At 40.1% G+C, this 26,414-nt stretch overlaps 1 protein-coding gene across 1 annotated transcript in view; it reads right to left on the bottom strand.

The window, feature by feature from the left end:
- Positions 1–26,414, bottom strand: part of LOC109914630 (carbonic anhydrase 4-like) — a 32,398-nt gene that overhangs the window by 401 nt on the left and 5,583 nt on the right. The window contains exons 3-8 of the mRNA XM_048612365.1: positions 22,833–23,006; positions 19,493–19,638; positions 18,641–18,733; positions 15,068–15,134; positions 13,014–13,177; positions 3,841–3,971 (exon numbers count right to left, since the gene is read on the bottom strand). Coding sequence (XP_048468322.1) covers positions 3,841–3,971; positions 13,014–13,177; positions 15,068–15,134; positions 18,641–18,733; positions 19,493–19,638; positions 22,833–23,006 — 775 coding nt within the window. The remainder of the gene's footprint in view (positions 1–3,840; positions 3,972–13,013; positions 13,178–15,067; positions 15,135–18,640; positions 18,734–19,492; positions 19,639–22,832; positions 23,007–26,414) is intronic.

The raw sequence follows: 26,414 nt of genomic DNA, 5'->3' as shown, positions 1-26,414 counted from the left end.
CACCTGCACATCCGCTAATGTGTTCTATTGTATCCTCTGTTCCCAATGTGGCCTCCTCTACATCGGTGAGACCAAGCTGAGGCTCGGAGACCACTTTGTGCAGCACCTACGCTCGGTTCATTACAAACGACAATACCTCCCAGTCGTGGACCACTTCAACTCCCCCTCCCACTCCCTGGACAATACGTCCATCCTGGGCCTCCTCCAGTGTCACAATGATGCCACCCGGAAACTAGAGGAACAGCACCTCATCTTCCGCCTTGGAAGCCTACAACCCATTAGTCTCAATGTGGACTTCACTCACTTCAAAATCTCTGCACCCCCAACCTCATCCCAAGACCAGCACCCCCCTCATCCCTGCCTCATTGACCTGTCCATCTTCTCTCCCACCTATCTGCTCGTCCCACCTCACTGACCAATCTCCACCAGTCCCTACCTACACTCACCTTTACTAGCTTCACCCCCACCTCCTTGACCTGTCTGTCTTCTCTCCCACCTATCCGCTCCACTATCTACCTGTTATCACTGCCGTCCCCCTTTTTTTTATTTCAGAGCCCCTTACCCTCCCCCATTTCTGAAGAAGGGTCCCGACCCAAAACGTCAGCTTTCCTGCTCGTCTGATGCTGCCTGGCCTGCTATGTTCCTCCAGCTTCACACTGTGTTATCTCAGACTCCAGCATTGGCAGTTCTTATTATCTCTGAGCCATCGTATTGGAATTGCTAAGAATCCTTTCCCAGACGTGACTTATGTAACTGTAAAAACTAAATCAAGATTCACCCAAGTTTCTATCACTATTCAATATAACTGAATTCAAAGACATCTCAGAAACATTTGACACCAATTACACAAGTGGGTAGAAGATTGGATCTGTAAATAATTCTGTCAGTGGTTGTTGTATCATGTATCAGGGTCACTGAAGTAGCACAGGCCATTCTCAGACATCCTATCCTAACAGTCTCCATGCTCAAACATCTGACTGGATGGAACTTGTGTTGGTTTCCTCCTCGTGTCAGATGGTTGAAGAGGGTCCATTTGCAATGGTACGATGGCTAAGTGATATATTATCACCATGATAAAGATTGGTTTGATGCCCAGAAGTTCCCAGAAAGCCCCAGTGCCATCAGACCCCATTGCAGGGCATTGTGGGATCATGCCTTTGTGAGGCATGTTAATGGCTTGGGACAATGAAGTCCGTTACATTGAGGCATTGACAGTCCTTGTACACTTACAGAATGCTGCTTCTGTCTAACAGCCAGCACAGAAGAGTGGAGAAAAAATGGTCCCGAATCTCTTGCTCTAATTATTACGGCTTAATTGGGAAGTAAGTCAATAAAATCCTGACTGACTGTTGCACAAGCCGTTCCAAAATGTATGAAATCCCAATGAAACAACAAAATGATCAAATTGCCTTACTGACTGCTATTCAGGACAAAAACACTTCACAACAGGTTTCATTATTAACAAAATATACTCAATATTTATAATCCGCACAAAGCTTCAATGCAAGACAAAAAAAGAAAGGATTACTAAATCACTCCACTGCAACTTAAACAATTCCTGTTCAAAAACCCCAAACACGCATACATTGATGATTAAGACAAAGAAAAATGGTTTGATAGATATTATGGTTTCAAAAAGAAACAAACAGGATGAACAAAATTCCAAAGATCAAAATGCCAGATTTCAAGGATAGCTTAAATTTTCTCATATAGTCTGATAGGCTGTTGACTGTAAAGTGATGGTTATTCTTTGCTTTGATAATTGATCCAGTGGACCTGGATCGTTTCTTTTTAAAATTTTTCCTTTAAAGTTTCCTGTCATTTTCCTCCCATGAAGAGTGAGAAGGATACAGTGATGCTTTTAGTTTACAAATTCTGGAAGGCTTCTTTTCTGTCCTGGTCCTGGCATATACAGCTTTTTTAAAACCACCGGCAGTCCAACCAATCAGATGGCTGTTGCTGGACATTTCCTTAACTAAAAAGATGTGGTGCCAGTCAATGTCAAATTCTCTCCTTCACTGTTTCAAAAAACAACTTTGTCTAACACAGCCAAAAATATATAGCAACTCACCTTCAAATTCAAACTTCCCCTCCCCTGCCTCAGTATTTTGGCAATGTATAGCAATCCAACTTCCATTTTAATTTAAGAAAAAAATTGCAATTGCTTACACTGTCAACAATCAAGTAGCAAAGTTGGACTTGTAGGAAAAGTACTAACTTTAACTTTTATTTCAGATTTAAAGAAATTTCTGCCTTTTATTTCCATGGCTTTAATCCAGTGTTGCTCAAAAATTTGCATTCTCCTAAGAGTCTTTTGTTTTTTTTTCTCTGAAGAAGGGTCCAGACCCGAAACGTCAGCTTTCCTGCTCCTCTGATGCTGCCTGGCCTGCTGTGTTCATCCAGCTCTACACCTTGTTATCTCAGATTCTCCAGCATCGGCAGTTCCTACTATCTCACAGAAGATCCAGTGATTTTATTTGGCTCATGAAACAGTGATCACCTGTATAGCAGCCTCTTCAACTTCGTTGAGTGCCTGTATCTAACATGTACCTTATCTTAGCAGTAAACAAAGATAATGATAGTCAAAGAGAAGATTTTAAGTGCAAGAAAGATAAATTAGCCATGGTCATTTTAACTTCTTGTCCAAGGAAATTGTACAGATAAATAAGGCCTTGCAGAAGGCGCAGAAGAGATTGGCTAGGATGATGCAAAGAATAAGGGATTCCATTATTTACAAAATCTGGAGAAGCTAGAATATGAAGATGCTTTATAAATATATATTCCTTAAGTTTTGAAGGATTGTGGAAAATGGATATAATTCAAGTCATTTGGAAATAGCTGAAATAGTCTTTTTATAAGAGGTCATTGAAAGTTCACTGTGGACATTGAAGATGTTTCAAATAAAGCTTCCTGTAAATCAGGTGACTGGTGATAAATGCTTGCTTTGCTGTAGACCCCTACTGTGGCTGTTTTGAATAATGACTGGCTTGGAGAAGTTTTTTTTTATTTAGTTGGAGGAAAGCTTGTCAAGAACAAGCTGTCCAGCTGATCTCTCATTTTGGAAAACAAAATCCTCTTGCTGAGTTCAGGGTGAAACCTATTTGTTCTTTTGAAAGAGTGATTCAAAGAATATCTCAAGATTTTATTTCCCGAGAAATCTGTATTTGCAAGACTTCAAAGACAACCATATTGGATCATTAACTTGACATGTGCCAGGAAATCAGAGCAATAAATTTGAGAACATCCTACCTATAATCCTTTTAGCTTCAAGAAAAACCCATTGACCATTTTTTGTCTAAAAGAGTGATTTCTGAAGAAGGGTCCAGACTCGAAACATCAGCTTTCCTGCTCCTCTGATGCTGCCTGGCCTGCTGTGTTCATCCAGCTCTACACCTTGTTATCACTGGATCTTCTGTGTTTTTTTTTAGCATGGCATGGTTGAATGTTCAAGTGCTTCATTTTGCTTTCATTTGTACCATCTTAATCTATTATGATTTGTAATGCATTCAGCAGGTCTTGAGATGCAGTGACAGTGCTACTACCTCCATACATACACGCTACAAATAACAAGCTATTGCAGGAGTAACAGATTTGCTAACCTCTCATATAATAAAGTGATAACAGGACAGATTTTATTTTCTTTCCTTTTTGACCTCCCCAATGAGAAGCAGAATAGTGTTTTTTATCTATCAGTACAAATTGAGGTATTTATACCATTGGAGTTTCCATTTAAATCCATTGGGTAGAAAAAGAAAATCTGCTTCACTTGTGATAATGGGATGTGTAGGTTACTACATATTTCTGAAATATATAGATGTCAAGACTGGAAGTGTAACTGACAGCCACACCGCATTGAAAAGCCTAACAGATGAAACATAGACTGCACGATCATTTAGTTTTTGAACAGGTCTGAAATTTAAATTCATAGGTTTTAAATCACTGAAGAGGAGACTGGTAGAAAATTCGTTGCGCTGAAACAATAAAAATAAAACATATTAAGTTTCCAGATGACAATATTTTTTATCCAATGTATCATTTCTGCAGAATATTTCAATAAACATAAATGATACAGCAAACAATGTATTGCTGCATCGTTCAGTTTCAAACTTACAAATGTAAAGGCAATAAAATATGGATAAGGAATATACAATATGACCTGCAAAACAGTCCTGACCGCATTCAAAAAATGTGCCTAAAGCACAATGAACCAACTCATAAATGTGGAGAGATTGGCTAACACTGCTTTCAGTAATGGTGAAAAATGAACAATATTGGATTGGCTCGGCATTATACATTGCAATGCTAGTGAATAATCAGGCAGTGTGTATAAGGGGCACCGATTTGATGTTGTCCACTTCATATTGCTGTTGAAGTTGAAACCACAGATGGCTGAATATCCAATTCAAATTGGCATTTTTCTGCCAATTACTTGTTCACGTGATTATTCTCCTGACTTTCACTAAAAGGTGAGAGCAGTTATGAATCAGAAAATCACTTATTTCTCTATGAAAACCTAATAAAACACACACTGAGACACATTAGTTCAGGGATTTGTTTTCCTTCCTGCCTTGAGACACAAGACAACATTATTGCAAAGAAGCCATACCAAATTTTAAATATCGGCCAGTTGTGGCTCTCAGGCAATGTTATAACATGACTGTAAAATCTATCTCCCTAACAAAATAGGCATTAAAAACTGCTGTAAAGTGTTTTATCAACTTTGAACAGATTTGCTTTCATTGATTTTTTTTTATTACGGTGGAACAGAATACTCAGGCGCCATATGGCCTCACATGAATATATCAGCAAGGACGTTGAGATGTTCACTTGAAAAAAATGTACAAAGCTGCAAAATTTGCACCACCTATTCTGGACTAACATGAAATATGTGCAGTTAAGGATAACACAGTCCAAAAATGCTGCTTTCTTTCCGCTGATTCATGAAAACCACATGTGGGTTGAGAATATTAAAAAATCTTCGGATGCATTACAGATTCTAAACACAGAAAAGTGAAGAATTGTTATCAATTTAAGGCTATAGTAGTGTGTACTGGTCATGGTTACCACTATGCCTTTACTCACCCGGGTGTCCAAGTACCCTGGATTTTCTGTGACCGTCTCTTAATTGAGGCCTATGTTATGTGACTGAGGTAGATTCCTGCTGGGACACTTCTTGCCCATTATTATTGTTTCAGAGTTTTGTGTGTGGACTATCCATCTTCACATACATGCTGTCTTTCCAGCTCTGATAGCTCCAGTAGCATCTCCAGCTTCCACCTCCACTCACACTCCATTCTGTAAGTTCCAGTGGCCCATCATCCTCAATTATTGTTTTGATGCTGAAGTGTTCCTTGATCTATTGCACAAGAGCTGGTAACTCTGCTGCTGCCTGCAGAGCAAACGGTCCGAACACACTACTGGCTGGCTTTCTCTCTTCAAAACCGCAAACTGATTTACTAAGCCTCTCAATACGGCACAACTCTCTCACCATAGGAATTAATTGAGTGATACTTTGTTGCACTGCCTGTGATGAAAACTGTCAGCAATTTTTGATTATAGTAAAATTCAAGGAATAGGATGTTACCTTTGACTGCTCCAAGATATCAGTTATATCCAACACTGCCATGGGACAAAGATGGAGCTTGTTGCAGGGTTTTCAATTGCTTACCCTGAACAGTTCAAGGGTTACTAAATAGTCAATTAGATGGAGACAGAGAAAGTTGCTATGCTTGGCTCATTGTCAGTTAAGTATGTAGGAACAGGCACAAGAGGCCCTATCCCCAAAAGGTGCTTCTATAGAAGTGTTCAAGCCAATAGGACTCAGGAGAAATCTGGAGAGTCAGGGGTTAGGGCTTAGAAAAACTCTGGATGCCAAAGGACCTCAGAAAATGCTGTGTACCATTAATAGTTCCATGCAGCAGAAAGCCAGGATGTAAGGAGCCCATAGGCAGAATTTGCTTTGTGCAGCTGAGAAAGGTTATAGTTTGAAGTAAGATCATGACAGTACCAGCTTAGGAAAGCCAGCTGCTGGTGAAAAAGTAGGTTTTTGCCTGTAAGTAAGTGCTGGCATGCAGTTTGAAGAATCTGAGCAAGTATAGTCCCAAAAAAAAGGGTGATGTACCAGAACATGAGCAGTCATTTAGTAGTCTGTGACAGAGTGGCTTTTGAGGGGTTTTAGAAGCTAGATCTTCAAAAGAGTATAAATTAGAAACCCTTCATGAGATTTGATGACTTACTGTTTCACTAATATCTGGAGGAGCTGCTGAGGAATCTACTGGATCTGTCTTGACTATATTTAATTGCTATTTGATGTACCCTTTGGGGTGTTTGAAAGTGTGGGCAGAATTTTCTTTCTTAGAGACTAAGCATGGAAATGAGCATAAATGTGCAAGGGACAAGTTGCTCAGGGGAAGGTCTGGTTTTCTCAGACGATAATTTTCTTCTCAGCTTATTACATATTCATGCATAGGTAAAACGTCACATTATATTGGAAGCTGGTAGGCAACATGTCCTGCACGTTCCCTCTCCCTTCCCGTCCCCACTAATCAGGACCTTTTGGGGGTATCCTTAGTCACCCATAAGCAAGTCCTGGAGATATTTATTATTTTCATGGGATATAGGCATCACTGGCAAGGCCAGCATTTGATGCCCATATCTTTTTGCCCTTGCACTGAATGGATGACTAAGCTATTTCAGAGGCAGTTAAGAGTGAACTACATTGCTCTGGGTCTGGAGTCATGTAGAGACTAGAGTAAGCAAGGACTGCAGATTTTTATCCCTAAAGGGTTTTAGAGAATTACATATGTTTTTACAACAATGATGGTAGTTTCATGGCACCATAATGAGATTGGCTTAAGGCACACAGCACACTTGCCCTTATTAGTCGAGACATAGATTATAAGAGAGAGGCTATGTTAGAGCTGTACAGAACTGTGGTTAGGCTACAGCTGGAGCACTGTGTGCATTTCTGATCTCTGCTATATAGAAAGGGTATGACTGCACTGGAGAGGGTGTAGAGAACAGGATGTTGCCTAGGATAGAGCAATACAGCAATGAAAAGGGGCAGGATAAGCACAGGTTGTTTTCTTTAGAGCACAGAAGGTTGAAGGGAGGGACCTGATAGCAGTGCATAAGATTTTGAGGGGCACAGATAGGGTGGATAGAAAGCAGGTGATCCCCTTAATTGAAGGGTCAGTAACAAAGGGCACACTTTTAAGCTGAAAAGCAGGAGGTTTAAAGGGGAGTTGAGGAAAACCTGTTTTACCCAGAAGGTGGGAATCTGGAATGCGCTACCTGGGGAGGGCAGTTGAGGTGGGAAATCTCAACCTTGAAATGTCATACCATTCAAGTCTATGGCCCTAGTGCTAGAAAGTGGGATTTGTGTAGATTTAGCATAGTTTTGGTCGTACAGACTCAATGGGCTGAGGGACCGCTTCTGTACTGTATGATTCTATGATATATTAACTGCATTTAAATCCCCCCAGCTTCTACGGTGGGATTGCAACTCAAAAAAGATTAGTTTAGGTCTCTGGATTACTGGTCTAGTCAAATCTCCAGTATGCCACCACCTCTGCGTATGATGATTCAGACAAGCATTCAAGAACCTGGGATCGCACCTGCAGGAATTACTGCCTGAGCTCACAACTGGGCTGGGCATTGAGGGAGTGAAGTTCCTTCCTGTTCAGGAATACTGCTGGATGATGTCAGGGAGCTCTGAGTACCACATATATGCCATCGATGGCCTTTTGTATCTGAGAGAACCCAGTTAGGTTGCAAATCAGATGGCCCAGTGACTTCAGCTATCTGGGTCAATGGTAAACTGGAAAAACTGTGCTGCTTTCCTATACAGGTGAACTCGTGCATGCACTTGTGGGTTGAGGCACGTGTCACAGATCAAGGCCTCAGCACTGCTTTTCACTCCTGCAGGTAGCTGCGATATCTCCTGCACACTCTCTCTCAATAGACTATTGAATGATGCTGCCAATGTTGTTTCCCCTTTTTGTGCACTGCATCCTCATCCACAACTGCAACCCCCAAGCTTCAGGTCTGATTCAGTGGCTGCTGCTCTCCCCTTCTTGTCCTTCTCAGACTTAGAAGAGCAAAGAAAGCTGCTGTGTTAAAGTTGATCAGCCAAGTGGCAATGGAAGTGCTGCTCTGTTAGGAAAGATCAGGCATGAGATATATGCCTTCCATTTGACAAGTAACCCATTCAGTTTAACCTTGGGACCTGTATTAGGCTGCTCAGGTGTTGAGTAAAAGCCTGTTCTACAAGCAGCTCTATATGGCAAGGTGCATCCTCCCTAGCCTACAATTGGCGATCCTCTTCTGGATGCTGAGGTTTTTTGAAGGGTCTAGACCCGCAACGTCAGTCTTCCTGCTCCTCTGATGCTGCTTGGCCTGCTGTGATCATCCAGCTCTACACCTTGTTATCTCTCTTCTGGATGCTGCCCTGTGTAAGATATTTGTGTCCTTTATTTTTGCATTGTTTTCCATTCATGTAGCAATTAGCACAATGTGATTCTTGTTGCCTTGCATTAATGTCTGGAACGTAGCCCTTCAACCTTACAATGTATACCCTGCATAACTATTTTAATGTCCGTGTCATAACTTTCATATGTACAGGCTGTGAATGGTCCTGCATGGTTGAAGGAACAATAACCACCCTTAGTATCATCAGCACTGCAGGTGATTGTTAGATTCCCTTCTTGTCAAATGTTAATGAATAACGCGATAGGTTTATTAGATGCAGCATCAAGATCTTAAGACCATACGACATGTGAGCAGAAGTAAATCATTCAGCTCATCCTGTCTATTCCGCTACTCAATTAGATCATGGCTGTTCCGATAACGTTCAAATCCACTTTCCTGTCTTTTCCCATAACTCTTGATTCCCTTACTGATTAAAAATCCCTCTGTTTCAGCCTTCAATATACTTAATGACCCAGCCTCAACAGCCCCCTGTGGTAAAGAATTCCACAGATTCATCACCCCTGAAAGAAGAAATTCCCCCTCATCTCTGTCTTAAATATACACACCCTTATTCTGAGATTATGCCATCTGGTCATAAACTTTCCCACAAGGAGAAACAACCTTTCTGTATCTACCCTGTCAAATCCTGTCAAAATCCAAATATATTACATCTACTGATTCCCCCTTATCCGGCTTGTTACCTCCTCAGAGAATTCTATTAAATTTGTCAGGCATAATTTCCCTTTCATGAAGCCACGCTGACTCTGCTTGAACATACTGTGTGTTTCTGAATGCTCTACTATTACATCCTTTATAATAGACTTGAACCTTTTCCCAATAACAGATGTTAAGCTAACTAGCCTATAGTTACCCTTTTTTATCTCCTTTTCTTAAATAGACGTGTTATATTGGCAGATTTCCAGTCCTCTGGGGCTTTTCTAGAATCTAAGGATTCCTGGAAGATTACTACGAATGCATCTACTATCTCTGTAGCTACTTCCTTTAATATCCAAGGATGGATCCCATCAGGTCCAGAGGACTTATTGGTCTTTAACTCCATTAGTTTCCCCAGCACCTTTTCTATCGTGAATCGTACTACATTCATTTTCTCTCTTTCTTTTGCCCTTGAATATTTATTAATTATAGGATGCTATTAGTGCCTTCTACAGTGAAGACTGATGTATTTATTCACCTCCTCTGCCATTTCCTGGTTCCCCAGCTTCATTCTCTGAGGAGCCTATGTTCACTTTGGTATCTGTCTTCCTTTTTAAATATTTAAAGAAGGTCTTGCTGTCAATCTTAATATCACATGCAAGATTGCCCTCAAAGTTTATTTTCTCCCTCTTCACTTTGTCCTGATTGTCTTTTGTTGGATTTTAAAACTTTCCCAAACTTCTGGCTGATTGGCCACATTGAATGAAAAACATATAATCTGATGCTATCCTTAGTTTTCCTAGTTAACTATGGTTACTTGTTTTTATTCTGTAGTAAATGTTGCTGCTCAGTGCAAACGCCTTAACTGAGTACTCACACAATAGGTTTTTCTCAAGTTCTGTTTTTATCGGCTCAGTTGGGTATGTTTTACACTGTGAGGTAATGCATACAAATACAAGACCATTCCACACGTACCATGCATTCTCTTAAAGTTCCTCTTTTCAGAAGGCAATTGATAAAGATCATGGTGGTTAAGCTCTCTTCAACATTTTCAACCTCTACTCTTATCCCTTTAGAATACATGCCCTCCCATATAACTGTGCATGGCTTCCATCTGCTATCTCCTCTTTCCTTCTTCAATCTCCCCTTGTGACTATTGTCCGTTTGCTGCTTTTCTCAAGTTCCACTCCCTTTCAGATTTCCATGCCTCATTCTTACAACCCACTCTGCCACTCACCCCCCAAAATGTAGTTCCACTGCTCATTCACCCTCCCTAGTAATCCAATGTACTCCCCAGCCTTAATATGCAGTATCCATCCTTCATGGTCTCCCTTGTACCTATCACTGTCATTCTCCCCTCAGCATCCCAGTTTGCTCCCTCCATTCCCTGGGATCTTTCCAATACGCATGAAAGCTACGCCCTTTTAGTTCCATTCCCTACCTTTCTATCCCATTTTTCTGTTAAACCCCTTTTAAATTGATTTCCCTTTTACGTTGAGCCTTATTTGCCTACCCTGGTCAGGTTTGCTGGAATCAGCCAGTGTGGCTGTCTTGCTAGGGCAGACTAGTTGCACTGTCAGCCCTCACCCCTAACAATGCAAGTATTTAGCAACAGGAAAACAGACTACACACAACTGGGTCATGAGTTTAGAAGGCACAGCCTCAGTGAATTTCTGCAGCGCATCTTGTAGATGGTACACACTGCTGCTTCTGAGCATCAGTGGGGGAGGGAATGGATGTTCATGGCTAATCAAGCAGTCTTCTTTGGTCTGGGTGATATCAAGCTTCTTGAGTGTTTTTGGAGCTGTACTCATCCAGGCAAGTAGTAAGTAATCTATCACACTCCTGAATCATTCTTGGAGATTGTGGACAGGCTTTGGGGAGACAGGCAGTGGGTTACTCATCATAGGACTCCTAGCCTCTAGCCTGCTGTTGCAGCCACATATATATATATATATATGTGACAGTCCACTTCATTTTCTGGTTAATGATAATATCCAGAATATTGATAGTGGCAAATTCAAATCTGACAATACCATTGAATGTTAAGAGATGACGATTAGATTGTCTCTTATTGGATGAAGATGGTCAATGCCTGGCATTTGTGTGGCGCAAATGTTAATTGCCACTTTTCAGTCCAAGCCTGGTTTTTGTCCAGATCTTGCTGCATTTGGATATCGACTGCTTCAGTATCTGAGGAGTCACAAATGGAGCTGAACATTGTGCAATCATCAGCGATGCCCATTTTTGATCTTATGAGGATGGAAAGTCATTGATAAAGCAGATGAAGTTGGTTAAGTTCCTGAGGAATTCCTGCACACGTGTCTTGGAGCTGGATGATTGACCTCCAACAACTACAATCGTCCTTTGCTTTAAGGATGACTCCAACCATTTTCCCCGATTCCTATTGACTCCAGTTTTGCTAGGGCTCCTCGATGCCAGACTAAGTTGAATGTGGTCTTAATGTCAAGGCTGTCACTCTCAGTTCATCTCTAGAATTCAGCTCTTTTGCCCATGTTTGAATCTAGACTGTAATGAGTTCAAGGGCTAAATGGCCCTGTTTGAACCCAAACTGAGCATCAGTTAGCAGGCTACATTACAGAACAAATGTTGCTTGATAACACTGGTGGGGTCCCTTCCATCATTTTATTGATATCGAGAGTGGACTGATGAGGTAGTAATTGGCTGAGTTGTCCTGTATTTTGTACAGGACTTACCTGGACAACTATCCACATTGCAGAGAAGATGCCAATCTTGTAGCTGTGTTGGCATAGCTTGGCTAGGGGTGGAGCAAGTTCTGGAGCATAGATCTTCTTCAGTACTATTGCTGGAACATCATTAGGCCCATAGCCTTTGCTGTCTGCAGTGTCTTCTTGAAATCATGTGGAGTGAATCAAATTGAATGAACACTGGCCTCTGTGATTCTGGGAACCTCTGACAGAGGCTGGGATGGATCAGCTGTTTGACACTTTTGGCTGAAGATGTTTGCAAATGCTTCAGTCTTTCCATTTGCATTAATATTGGTTGGTGAATCATATTGTCCTGCATATCACTTGCTGCTTAAGCTACTTGGCATGCAAGTAATCTTGCATTGTAGATTTAAAAGCTTCAGACAGTTGAGAAGATTCTATATTTATCTTGATTGCTCAAAATATTGACATCATGTGGCTTTATTCACCTAGTAAATACCTGGGACCTCACACTTTGTCAACTGTAATAAAACAGGTTACTGGTTCCTAGCCTGATTGTAAATTCAAGTTGGTAGTCTGTTCTGCCACCATAACATGCCCCAAATACAAGTAAATAACTCCTTAAATATTAGGGAATAAATGAAGGATTTATTAATATATTAATGTTATATATTATTTATTAATATACATTTTACATTAATATTAATATATTAAGGAATAATTGCTGGCCAGCCAGCGGTACCCATGTCCTACAACAGAATAAAACAAATAGTGTGTATATATAATGTCGGTGTAGTCTCACCGAAGCTGCCATCTTTTGTAGAGTGAATGGTATTGTATGCTGAATGGCCTTCTTTGTGCTGTAACCACTTTATGATATGACAATTCTATTCTGATATATTACTTCTAAATCTAAGACATCTTATTTTCTATTTAATCTTTTCTGTGGTGCCATTACAATTGCCTTTTGGAAATTCAGACGCAATGCGTCTCCTACCTTCTCTTTATCTAACTTACGAGTTACATCCTCAAAATACTCTGTAAAAGATTTTAGTCATTTATATGTTTTTAATCTAATGCTATCCTTCAGTTCCCTTTTCTTTTTAAATAGAATGTATTTTTATTAACCATGTTGAATCAATTATTTGAACAATTATTTTATCAGATGGTTTATTCAGACTCTCAGCACACACACCTTACCTGTTTTTTGTTGAAAGGAATGGATTCTGAAAAGACAGTCCAAATTACTGCTTCATTGCACCCAGGATTAGTTAATGAACCTTCATAGCGGTAGTATTTTATAAGCTTTGTTTTGTCTGGAATAATTTTACTCAGTGCGAAAGGTGTTACCAATGCATTGCTACCTGTAATTAGAAAATACAAAGTGCTTCAACATTACCTGAAGGGAACAGATAAATATCTTCTGCAAACTACATCCTTGAGATGACAATGTACAAATATTGGGGCATGAACACTTACAATTATTTTTATTACTAATTTAACAAATGTACTAACCAGCTTATTATAATTGACTGTTACGTTACAACAGAGGAACAAGAAAACACGGTGAGTTTGATTATTGTCTTTGAATGTCATAATTTCAATGTCACTAAGAGTTTTGAGTTGCAGTATCATGTAAACGTGGAGAGTAATTTTAATGCTAACCCTAATCAAGTAATAGTCTGACAGTCAAACTCGAAGAGTCATACCTTACACAACTTCCCAGATAACAGTATTGTCATCCCTGGGTATGTCCTGACGCATAAACGGGGCAGACCCAGCAGAGCTAGTGGCACAGTGGTACACAATTAGGATTCCTGGGAATTCTCAACATTGACTCCACATCCATGAGGTCTCATGGCACACATCAAACATGGTTAGAAAGTCTCTTGTTGATTACCATGTATTAATCGCTTTTGGCTGATGAACAAGTACTACTTCGTGTGGAGGAAGCACTGAGGGTGACAAGGGTGCAGAATGTATTCTGGGAGGGAGCTTCAATGTCCAACACCAAGAGTGGCTTGGCAGCACCACTACTAATTGGGTTGCTTGGGTCTTAAGGGACATAGTTGCTAGATCGAGGCTGCAGCAAGTGGTGAAGGAAATATTAAGGGGGAGAAAAACCTATATTTGACCTTATCTTCATCAATCTGCCTGACACAGATGCATCTGTCCACGGCAACATTACTAAAAGTGACCATCACACTGTCCTTGTGGAGATAAAATCTCCTCTTTTCCTATCCATTGTGCTGTGTAATATTGTCACTGTACTAAATGGGATAGGGTACAAACAAATCTAATAACTCAAGACTGGGCATCTAAGAGGTGCTATGGGCCTTCAGCAGCAGCTGACGCTGAGTAACCCTGAAAAATGAGAGCATGAAGGACTGGCAGTAAAAAAGACAACAAAAGAAATGGAACAATGTAAATTAAATGTGAATAAATGAAAAGTGTCTTCAGTGTAACAAAGCAGGCTAGAAGATACTAAAATTAAAAAAGAGGGAATGGTGGAAACACTCCACAAGTCAGGCAGCATGTGAAGGGAAAATGAGTTATGGGTCCAAAATCTTGAAATATTTACTCTGTTTCTCTCTCCACAACACCTTCCTGAATTACTGGATCACAGCATCAGAATGATGAGCCATAGAATGATGCCAGTCAAATCATTCTGTCCATGTCTAATTGCATATGACTTCAGTTTGTCCGAATCCTCTCGGTTTCTCATCCTTATTTCCAGCATTTTCTGGTTTCATTTCAGATTTAAAGCATCACACGATTTTACATTTGCTTCGGAATGTGGATAAAATGAAAAATCATGTGGAATTTTGAATAGATCCTAAAAAAGAGCTGAATTGAGCTTCTCTGATAAACTGATGAGCACCAGAAGATTTCGAGTTTGATCATCGGTTAATGATATCTAATTTAGTTCTTCTCCCCTGGGGTAATTACAGAGGGCACTATAACCAAATCACTACAGAGCAAGTTCCTCATCTTAACACTGTAAGCAATAATTGCATTAAAATGCAAGCAAAAGATTTGCAAAGAGAATAGAGAAAAATGGACTGGACAGATAAATGGAAATTAAAATAATGGGCAATAAAACGATTATTGGAGTTGGCAATAGACACTGAGAAATAATTGGAATTTTGTAGAGATTTAGAAGAGAAAGGAAAATGATAACTGAAGGGAATAGCATAAATAATAATAAGATATAATTGGAAGGATTTTTTTTATAAACTGTTACTAGCACTTACCGCTATTTTTGATCATTTTCAGAAAATTGACCAGGTGCCTAATGTTAACATTCTCTGCAGGTGTTTCCTATAAAAATATAAAGAGATGACTGAACCATTTCTGATTTAGCCCCCTCCCCTGCCCCCGACCTTTGATGATTTCCATTGCCCTTAACAGGCTTTGCACCTAAATTATTCAACTGGAAACATGGGTAATTTACTGGTGGTGGTTAATGGATGGAGAAAAGTACCATGGGTGATTTGGTGTTGGGAAAAAAATGTTAAGTTGTGTGCAAGAGCACTACTGGATATAAAGGAGAAAAGAAAAAAATGAGTGAGAGCCAAGCCCAGAATGGAGATGGGAAACTAACAGAAGACCAACCGAACAGTAGGCTAGGAAGCAGAGAATTTGGACAAAGGGAGGATTTCTCACCTTAAAGCAGCATCAGATTTTGTGAGTACTGACAGTTGTTATGATCTGCAGACAGGGCACTAAACACCAAGAAAACAGCTAATTTATTTTTGATTAGAATGTAAGCTATTTCAAGATCACTGGAGTGTAGCAGGTTGAGAAGGACCTTATAGAAGTTTATAAAATCATGAGGGGTATAGATAGGGTTAATGGTAGTTGTCTTTTCCCTAGGATGGGGGATCTCAAGACTAGGGAGCACATTTTCAAGGTGTGAGGAGAGAGATTTAAAAAAAGCATGAGGGGTAAATTTTTTACAAAGGCTGCTTTGCATGTGGAATGAAATTCCTCAGGAAGTGATGGATGTGGGCACAATTACAATGTTTAAAAGACATTTGTGTAAATACTCCAATAGGAAGAGTTTGGAGGGATATGTGCCAAAAGCAGGCAGGCGGGACTAGTTTATTTTGGGATTACATTCGGCCCGGACTGGTTGGACTGAAGGGTCTTTTTCCGTGCTGTATAACTCTATGACTCTATAAAATACTTTCTAAGATTATCTTAATCAAAAATAAAAATGGCCAAAGTGCATTTGCAGGCAGTATAAGAAGTGGAAAGTAACGATACTCTTTTCTGACAGTTAAGACATAACTAACAATCTCTCATAACAACAATTGAAAAGACCGTGTTATTTGAAAGTAGTTTCAATTTACACTGACATAAAGTCAGAGGCAAATGTCTTAAGTGGCATGTTACAAAGTTTTTAAGGCAGAATTATAGATAGCAGAATTCTCATTCTGGATGGGGCAGCCAGTCACATCATTACTAAACTACAACTGTTCAAACATTGATCATAGCATGATGCAATCAGTTTGAAATGAGAAACCTGGGTCAAAAACTACCGTGTTTAACTTAAATAAAGGGAATTATAATGAAACAAGGATAGAGTTAATTAAAGTGGATAGATTAGCAAGAAAAACAGTAAGCAAGCAGTGACAAATATTTAAGCAGGTAACTCATGACTCTCAGCCAAAATATGCCCCAGTAAAGAAGAAAGATTCTAAGAGAGATAAACCAGCTATGACTAACCAATCAAGTTAAGGAGAGTACTAAGTTGAAACAAAAAGCATATAAAGGAAGCAGAAGTTGGTGAAAGTGACGAAGACCAGGATGAATTCAGAATCTGGTAAAAGAGGATTTAAAATATAATAAAGAGAGAGAAGATAAACTACGAGGGCAAACCAAAAAGAATACAAAAACTAACAATAAGAGCTTCTTTAAATATATAAAAAGGAAGAGATGAATAAGTGAACATAGGCCCCATAGAAAATGAATCTGTGGAGATAGTTATGGGGAAGAAGGAAATGGCAGGGAGTTAAGCAGATGGTTTGCATCAGTCTTTACAGTGGAGGATACTTCAAATATCCCATTAAGTCAAAAAAAAGGGAGGAATTAAGTACCATCACCATCACTAAAGAATTAGTATTAGATAAACAAATGGGAGTTAAAGGTAGATAAGTCCCCTGGCCCTGATAACTTACATCCTAGGATCCTTAAAAAAGTAGCTACAGAGCTTATGGATGCACTGGTTGTAATTTCCTTATTCTGGAGAAGTGCCAGAAGATTGGAGAACTGCTAAGGTGATATCCCTAGTTAAAATGTGAGGGAAACAAAAAGAGGATAATTATAGGACAATTACCTTGACATCTATGGTCGGAAAAATGTTGCAAATAATTTTAAGGAAATAATCTGGCACATTTGGAAAAGCTTAATCTAATCATGGAGAGTCAGCATGGCTTCATGACAGGAAAATTGTGTCTGACTAACTTATTAAAGTTTTGAGGAAGTCTCAACCAGACCAAATAGAGGGGAACCAGTAGATGTGTTGTATTTAGACTTCCAGAAGGTGTACCTTCCAAAAGATTAAGAGATAACAGCCCATTGTGTTGAAGGTGACATATTTGTATGGATAGAGAATTGATTAATGGGCAGGAAACAGTGAGCGGGGATAAGAGGTTCTTTTTAGTTTGGAGACCTGTGACAAGTGGGGTTCTGCAGGGATCAGCAGTGGGACTGCAACTGTTTACAATATACATTAAAGGCTTGGAGGAAGGAAACAAATGTACTGTAGTTTATTTTGCAGATGACACAAACATAAAAAAAAGACACGTTGCAACAGAGATACATAAAGTTAAGAGATAATGACAGGTTAAATAGTAGGCAAAAAGTTGGTAGATGGAGTTTTATACGGGAAAATGTGAAGTTGTTCATTTTGGAAAGGATATTTAAATGGAGAAAAACTGCAGAAAGTTGCAATACAAAATGACTTGTGAACAAAACACACAAAACACAGGTGCAGCAAGTATTCAGGAAGGCTAATGGAATGTTGGCCTTTATTTCAAGGGGGTTGGAGTATTAGAGCAGGGAAGTCTTACTGCAACTGTACAAGGTGCTGGTGAGACCACATCTGGAGTACTGTCAGTAGTTTTGGTCCCCTTATATAAGTAAAGATATTATTTCATTGGAGGCAGTTAAGAGAAGATTCACTAGGATGATCCTCAGTATGGAGGAATTGTCTTACGAGCAAAGATTAAACGGGTTGAGACGGAACTCACTGGAATTTAAAAGATGAGAGGTGATCTCACTGAAACATTTGGAATTTTAAGGACAAATGCAGAGAGAATGTCTCCCTCATGGGAGAGTCTAAGACCAGACGGCATAGAATCAGAATAAAGGGGCACCAGTTTAGACTGAGATGAGGATGAATTTCTTCTCTCAGAGGACTGACAGTCTTTGGAACTCCTTACTTCAGACGGCTGTGGGGACAGAGTCCTTGCACGTACTTAAGGTTGAGATATATTCTTGATCTGTTAGGGAATCAAAAGTTATGGGAAAGGGCAGGAAAGTGAGTGTAAGGAATGTCAGAGCAGCCATAATCCTTCTGAATGGCACAGCAGGCTCAAGGGGCTGAATGGCCTTCTCCTGTTCCTATTTCTTATCATCTTAATGTATGCAGTTCTACCAGATGGAGTAAAGTATCAGGGATCCATTGTGTTGTATTTGAACCAATTCTTTGAATATTAAATCTAATTCCACAGTGAAAATGTTTGAGCTGTGGTCTCTGTTACAACTTGCTGAAGCAACACCTAGTAGTAGCAGTCTAAGAACTGAGGAACAGTACTCACACTGAACAGAAATCCCAGCACAGCCACACCATCAGAATGTTTTAGAGCATTTGTCAAGGAACTGTATTTTTCATTGTGGTGGACTATATGCATCTGCAGAAGACAGATTCAGGATGGTCACAAATCACTGAATGTTCTTTAGTAACTATAATTTTAATAAACATACAGCAAGGGTAGCACCACGATAAGAGTATTTATATTTATATTTATGCTACTTAACAGAATGGGGCCATGTAGCTGTAATCGAACACTAATATTTGGGGATATCTCATGCTGCAAAAATAATAGGAAAAAGGTTGAATTACAGTTTGCACTCAGCAATTAACATAGAAGACAAAGCTCCCAGGTATTTGAGAGATTATTTCAATCTTTCTGAAATAGGGAAGGATTTTGGCCCATGCAAATACTACTCGAGTTCATTTTGGTTCACTTAGAATGAATTTCACTTGAGGAATGTATTAGAACACAACAAAATGAGGTTCTGTCTCAAACATAGCTTTTGAAGATACAATTTCAATGACTTTACAAGTTAAAAAAATCTGAATAGGAAGCAGATATTCAAGGTAACAGGCTAACATTAAGTCTCCACTTAAGCTATTCTCACTGGGAATATTCCAGACAGTAAATATTAATGGCTGACTAAATATCGTGATTGTAAACATTTCCACATTAGCAGCAAATCATTTTATCCTAAACATCATCAGCAACTTTTAGGAAAGGTGAAGGAAAATACAATAGGGGAGGGATATTATCCTTAAAGATAAAAGAGCTACATTCTAGCTTTTCTGAACTGAATTCTGATCTGTTTTATTTTATGGGCATTCAGTTAAATTGAAGGTGTATGTGTCTTACCTCCATAGGATACTGATGCCCATTTATCATATGCTCTGACCCAGCAGATGACTCTGATCCCCAATGAAAGTGGAACTCAACTGCCTTGTATGTATTTGGAAGGTTTCCACCTTTAATTCTGATGTTTCCTTTTAACGCCATTCGAACTATAAGCAAGAAACAACAGTAGCGAAAAGAAACAAAAATAAATATGTCAACAAAAGTTCACAAGTGATAAGCCTCTAACTTTGCTAAGCATGTCTATGTTTTGAAGTTTCCCTTTACAATAGGGTTTCTAACTCTGATTGCACACATTCCGTCACAGAGCCACTCATCTCTAACAGCCCCAGCCAGTCAAAGGGCTTCTTTTTCATTTTCCAAACCTTACGTCACTAACAAACTAAAGTACTTAAAGAAAATGAAAGAACACACAATTTGTTTCAATATCCCAGTAGACAGAAAATGTTTTGACATTGTGTAATGTTCTCATTTTTTTGAGTTTAGACACAAAGTATGATAATTACAATTAAAGTCAATAAAGAACTCAAGATAAACTCTTCACCCATTGAGTTGAAAACTAAAGGATGTCTACAAAGTTTACCATTGCTAAACATACCAGTCAAATAAAATAAACAACTGTGCTCTCAGGTTAAACATTCTAACACCTTAAGGTCTTTTAAACCTGTCTGCATCACTGTAATTTTTAAATTTATTACCTGTGTTCTCATGTATTTGTTCTCGGCACATTTTTAATATAATTTAATGGGGTTAGTAAATAAAATTCCCCTCACTCAAGAAAACCCTGTAAGTGGCTCCTTCATTTTAATGCAATTAACTTCATCTTTAATTGACATGTGACATGCTAAGAGAAATAAAAATATTTATTGGGACTGACCAAAAGGTGCTTAGAAAAAGGGAGCCAATACTCACTCCTTTCTTGGTCAAAACAAAGATTAGATGAACACATGGCTTATGTGATATCAGATCTGTTGTGCAAAATAGAATGCAGAGTACAGAAACAGGCTAGGATAAAAATAAGATCAAATTTCCACACCAATGACAACAAGGCAAGAAATGAATGGACATGCTTTTTGATCTTCTAACTTTTGATCTTTTCCTCAAACATAATGTAACTTGTGTATGACTGTGCTCTCTGGCAATGATTTCCACGCAGTCTGAGTTTGTAATTCCACCAAACTGCAAGTAGGGCTCCAATGGGGACATGGCTTTGCGATATTTCTTCTTTTTGATCCTATTTGATAGAATTAATCTGAAATGATAACAGATTTTACCAAGGTAAAGCAAAACTTTCCATCATTTCTAAATAATGAGTGGCAAGAGTGCAATCAACTGAGCTATAGCTGACCCATTATACCCTTTAGCTGCTCTATCCTTCAACCCTTCATTTTATTCTATGCATTTTATCCAGTCCTTATTGGAATTTGCTGCTACCACTCCTTGAGGGGGGGCATTTTAGACCAAAGTACGTCACTGCATAAAATATGTTTCTGAACGTCACCTCAGGTTCTTTTGTGTACTCTTGGGCTGCAAACTCTCAAAACACAATGAACATAAAAGCCTTTAATATTTTGAAGTCTCTAATAAATCTCCCTTTAACTTTTTCTCTAGTTTTATCACGAGTGAAGACCCTCATCACTGATACAGTACCAATTAATCTTATCCCCGACCGCCCCACAACTCTCCCCACCGCCCAAAACGCTTCATAAGATATGCTGTCCAGAATAGTTACAATACTCCAGCTGGGTCCTTCACAAAAGATTTTACATAACCTGTTTTTGTACTCAATGAGACCCCTGAAGAAGGGTCTAGGCCTGAAACGTCAGCTTCCCCGCTCCTCTAATGCTGCTTGGCCTGCTGTGGTCATCCAGCTCTGCACCTTGTTATCTCAGATTCTTCAGCATCTGCAGTTCCTACTATCTTTGTACTCAATGACACTATTTATAAAGCCAAGGATTCATCTGAACTGGGTGCCTCTTCCACTTTGAGCACTACCAGCTTTAAGTCTCCGCTTTACCACTTTAGTTAATTGTCATACAATTCATCCTCCACAGTGTCTAGTAAATCCTTATAGTAAATGATCTGAACTTCAGCCAGTTTATCTGTCTCCATCACACCTGTTCTGATGGTACTACCTTCTGCAGTTGGGGGCTGGTCTCAGAAATGTCCACCTATTTCGTCAACTGAGGATTCCCCACTACTGTAATTAACAAGGTTCTCAGCCCTGCCTGGCCCATTTCCCACACTTAAGCCCTCATTCGTTTTACAACAGCGATAGGGTTCCCCTGACCCTCACTTACCATTCCACCAGCACCAACATCCAAAGGATCATTAGCTGCCATTTCCACTACCTCTAGAGGAATGCCACTACCACACACATATTCCCCTCCACTCCCTTGTCAGCCTTCTGTAGTATCCATTCCATCCAGGACACCCTGGTCCACTGCTCTTCCATTACCAGCACCTCCCTGTACTCATACAGCATCTTCCCATGCAATCGCAGAAGGTGTAACATCTATTCATTTACTAACTTCCTCTTCCCCATCCAAGGCCCCAGATACACCTCCAAGGTGAAGCAGCAATTTACCCGCACTTCACTCTATCTGGTCTCCTGTATTTACTGCTCATAACGTGATCTGCTCTACATTGGAGAAACAAAACACTAACAGGGCAACTGCTTTGCGGAACACTTCGATTCTCTCCAAAAAAGTGACACTGAGCTTGCAGTTGCTTGCCACCTCAACACAACAAATTGCTAGTTCCATTGCTAGCTTCAGCTATATAGTCAAGTCTTATTTTCTTGTTGCTTTCTCAAATATAACATCTCTGCCTCGAACTTGCTGCAGTGCTACTGCGAGCCTAAGCCTAAGCTGGAAAAACAGTATCTCATTTTCTCCTTGGGAACTCTGTAGCCTTCAGGACTCAGTATCAAATTCAATAATTTTAGAACCTGAACACCTTCCTCTATGTCCTTTATACAGGTCCACAGCCCAGGCCCTGTCATCACATAGCTGCTTTCAGCACAGCCAACCCATTTTCACCTACTGATGGCCCCCGTTGGCAGCTTTTCTTTCTCCAGGCTTACCACTATCCATTTCTTTGGCTGCTCAACTGCTATTCTGTCTCTCTACACTCCATCTCTACCTATCATTCACTCCATTCCCCTCCCCCTTCCGCCCCATCCTTGGTCTCAGCATAAATACCATCCTTTCCTAGTTACCAGCAGTTCTGAAGAAGGGTCACTGGACCCAAAACATCACTCTGCTTTTTCTCTACAGATGCTGCCAGACCTCCTGAGTTTTCCCAGCAATTTCAGTTTTTGGTTTGAATGTCTAGAACTTACATGTGTGGCCATCGTTTTCGACAATCCACATTTCAGTTGTATTGGGTTTATCATAGCCCTCAAATACAATGGGAGCTAATCTTGTATCAATTTTAGCATCAGCGGTTACAATATTGATGGGAGACTGCTTCAGCCTTCCACACGCTGGATAATCAGTCTTCCAGGTGCTAGATCCTAGAAAGGATGTTACAAATCAGTTAGCAGAGCACACAGTGTAGTTCTATATAATAGCATTCAATGTTCATTTGGCGTAGGGTATCACTATCATCTCTCCATCAAGGAGTTACAGGTCAGGACCTAGATCAGGGTTTGACCATCTAACTAAGATTGACAGTGCAGCTCAGTTCAGAAAGACTGCTGTATTGTCATAGTGAGAGAGAGATATTTCCCTCCCTACCCCTATCTGCCTTTCAGTGGAACTGCCCCCTCCACGACTCCCTCATCTGCTCCTCACTCCCCATTAACTCCACCACCCCCGGCACCTTTCCCTGCCACCACAGGAAGTGCTACACCTGCCCCTACGCCTCTCGCCTCACCTCCATTCAAGGCACAAAACAAACCTTCCACATTAGACAGGGGTTCACCTGCACATCCGTCAACTTGGTCTACTGTATCTACTGTTCCCGACGTAGCCTCTTCTATCGGTGAGACCAAGTGTAGACTCAGAAACTGTTTTGTAGAGCATCTGCGCTCTGAACATGACAAATGACAAAACCTTCCGGTCGCAAAACACTTTAACTCCCCCTCCCACTCCCTGGGTGACATGTCCATCCTGGGCCTCCTCCAGTGTCACAGGGACACCACCCACAAACTGGATGAGCAGCACCTCATATTCTGCCTTGAGAGCCTACAGCCTGACGGCCTAAACATGGATTTCTGCAGTTTTAAAATCTCCCCAACCCCGGCCTCATTCCACTCCAACTCTCCCTCGCATCCCCGCCTCCTTGACCTGACATAACCTGTCCATCTTCTCTCCTACCTATCGGCCCTTCCCATCCCACTGACCAATCCCCGCCACTCCCTACCTGCCCTCACCATCCCACCTACCTTCTCCAGCCCCCACCCTCTTTTCTCTATTTATTTCTGAGCTCCCTTCCCTCTCCCCATTTCTGAAGAAGGGTCCCGACCCAAAAAGTCAACTTTCCTGCTCCTCTGATGCTGCCTGGCCTGTTATGCTTCTCCAGCTCCATGCTGTGTTATCTCTGTATAATCACAGTGTTGCAACTTGTTGAGGTAAATAAAGGTCCCTATTGTCGGTTCAGATGATTTTAAAGGTTCCATAATAATACTTGAGGAAGAGTATGGAGTCTGGATTAACATTTATCCCTCAACCAAGAGAAATTATTTGGGTCATTTATCGTGATGTTTGTTCAATATCACTGCAGCCTTTTGACTGCAGCCTTCAGAGAAAAGAATAACAGTAATTGCACTTCAAATAAATATTTAAATTGCTGGAAAGTGCTTCGGTACACTTAATAATTGCTTATTAAAAATTCAAAAACAAAATAAATTTAATAAAACAAAATTACAAAATTCTTGAAAAGGTCAGTCATTGTACATTGATTGTCATTGTTGTTCCTCAAAACAAAGATAATATCTGACCAGCCTCACATTGGGCTTAACTTAGAAGTGTTAAAATTTAAAAACAAATTTAAATGGATTTGAGGAAAGAACAAAAAAATGACTTGACTATAAAGCCGAAGCTAGCAACTGAACTAGTGATTACATATATGTAAAGGGGCAAAATGGTCTTCATCTTATTTATAATTCCATTGTTCAGTACAAAAGGATTGATCATCCCAGCAGTCATAGTGTTGGAAAATTTATTTCCCAATTAAGATCTTTTGATTTACAAGAAGTTGGTGATGAGATACACAAACAGAGATGCACATTGGGACTTGCCAGCTCTTGGTTGGAATAGTCAAAGGTTGAACTTCCAATGACCTATTTCTCTGCTACCTGGACCTTCTGAATCAAAGCAGGAGTCAGAGAATTCAGATAGTTCATACCTAATTATAGTTAGCCACAAAAATATTTAACGGACTATCACCATGTCTAACTTCTGGATAACAATATAATTGAATCACCTCAATCTCCCTTTGAGGCCCATCCAATGCCTTGGCCCCAACTCTCCTCCTCTCTCCCTGGGCTCACTAGACTTCAGCACCTGACCCCACCTTTGACCCCCCCCAACTCCCCCAACCACTGTCTTTCCCATAATCCGACTAGGCCCCACCACTCAAATCAAACCCCGAACACTTAGACTGTCTCCCAACCTGACCCGATAACCACCCAAACAAGTGACTACCCATCCAGCTGCCACCCCATCACTTCACCCACCCAATCCTTTCACTCAATCATCTGTTCACTGATACACTGATTCACTAACACACCAAAAAGCTGTTTAAACATCTCAAAGCTTTTCAGTTGTGTTAGGGAGTGCATTTACCATACTATACCATAAAAACGAGGACCTGTTTTGCTCCTCTGACAATTCAATGTTACAAAGAAAGATTCCAACAACAGATATTTGATGCATTTCTCAAGAAACCAGTTTGAAACTTACAGCCGGAAATGCAAAGCTCGTCCTTGTTGGACAAGTAGGGGGGGAGGGGCAATCAGGCCATGACTGCAACCATACAGAAGACCCTGGCCATAGTTTTCACTTTAACAAAATAGGAAAAAATGTGCAATAGTTTATTAAAATTTATTACAGCTGCTTTAACATGACTTTGTACTCGATGGAGATTTTTTTTTTTTATTCATCACTTCTAACGCATCACCAGATCTTACATTTTACTTGAAAAGACATTAGCTTCAAAATGACAGAGGTACAACTTGCTATTAATGCTTACCTTTAAAAGACAGTTATATTTTAAACAGTCTCCTTTAATTCAAAGTTTGGGAGTGATTACAATCCTTATAGATTTAGTCCAAGATAAACGCAAGTGACCTGCTTCTAATTGCAACAGAAACTCAAATCAAGGATAATTGAAAGGAAGGTGCACAATTTAATATTTTGACACAAAGAAGGAGGCATTCGGTCAGGTTACGTACAGACTCAGGGTGGAGTTTTTCCCTGAACAAAGTGGGTAATGGTGAGACAGATAGGGAAATACAGCAAACATGGAAATTTGAGATTCAAGATGGCAAGAAATGTCCAAATTTCCACAAGGTTTCAACAGTAAGATGAGAATCCTGCTAGTAAGCAGCAGGAGAGAGAAATTAGACAGCACATTTCCTCACTTGGAATTCAGAGCACTTATTTGGTGACTTCAGCTCACTGGGATCTTCTCCAGGCACTTATCTTGGCCAGCATTTGGTAGTGACCACATGGCCCCTACATCCATGAAGGTTGGAATCTCCCAAGCACCAGCCTCACCACATCATCATGGCACATCTCCAACTCATTCATAATATAGAGATAGTAGGAACTGCTGATGCTGGAGTTTGAGATAACAAGATGTGGAGCTGGTTGAACACAGAAGGCCAGGCAGCATCAGAGGAGCTGGATGAACACAGCAGATCAGGCAGCATCAGAGGAATAATCCATAATACAGTTCACTTCAATGTTGCACTTTA

This window comes from Rhincodon typus, chromosome 26 (genome assembly GCF_021869965.1).
Source record: "Rhincodon typus isolate 14 chromosome 26, sRhiTyp1.1, whole genome shotgun sequence".
Classification (NCBI taxonomy): domain Eukaryota; kingdom Metazoa; phylum Chordata; class Chondrichthyes; order Orectolobiformes; family Rhincodontidae; genus Rhincodon; species Rhincodon typus.
This window is presented reverse-complemented; position numbering and strand designations above follow the sequence as displayed.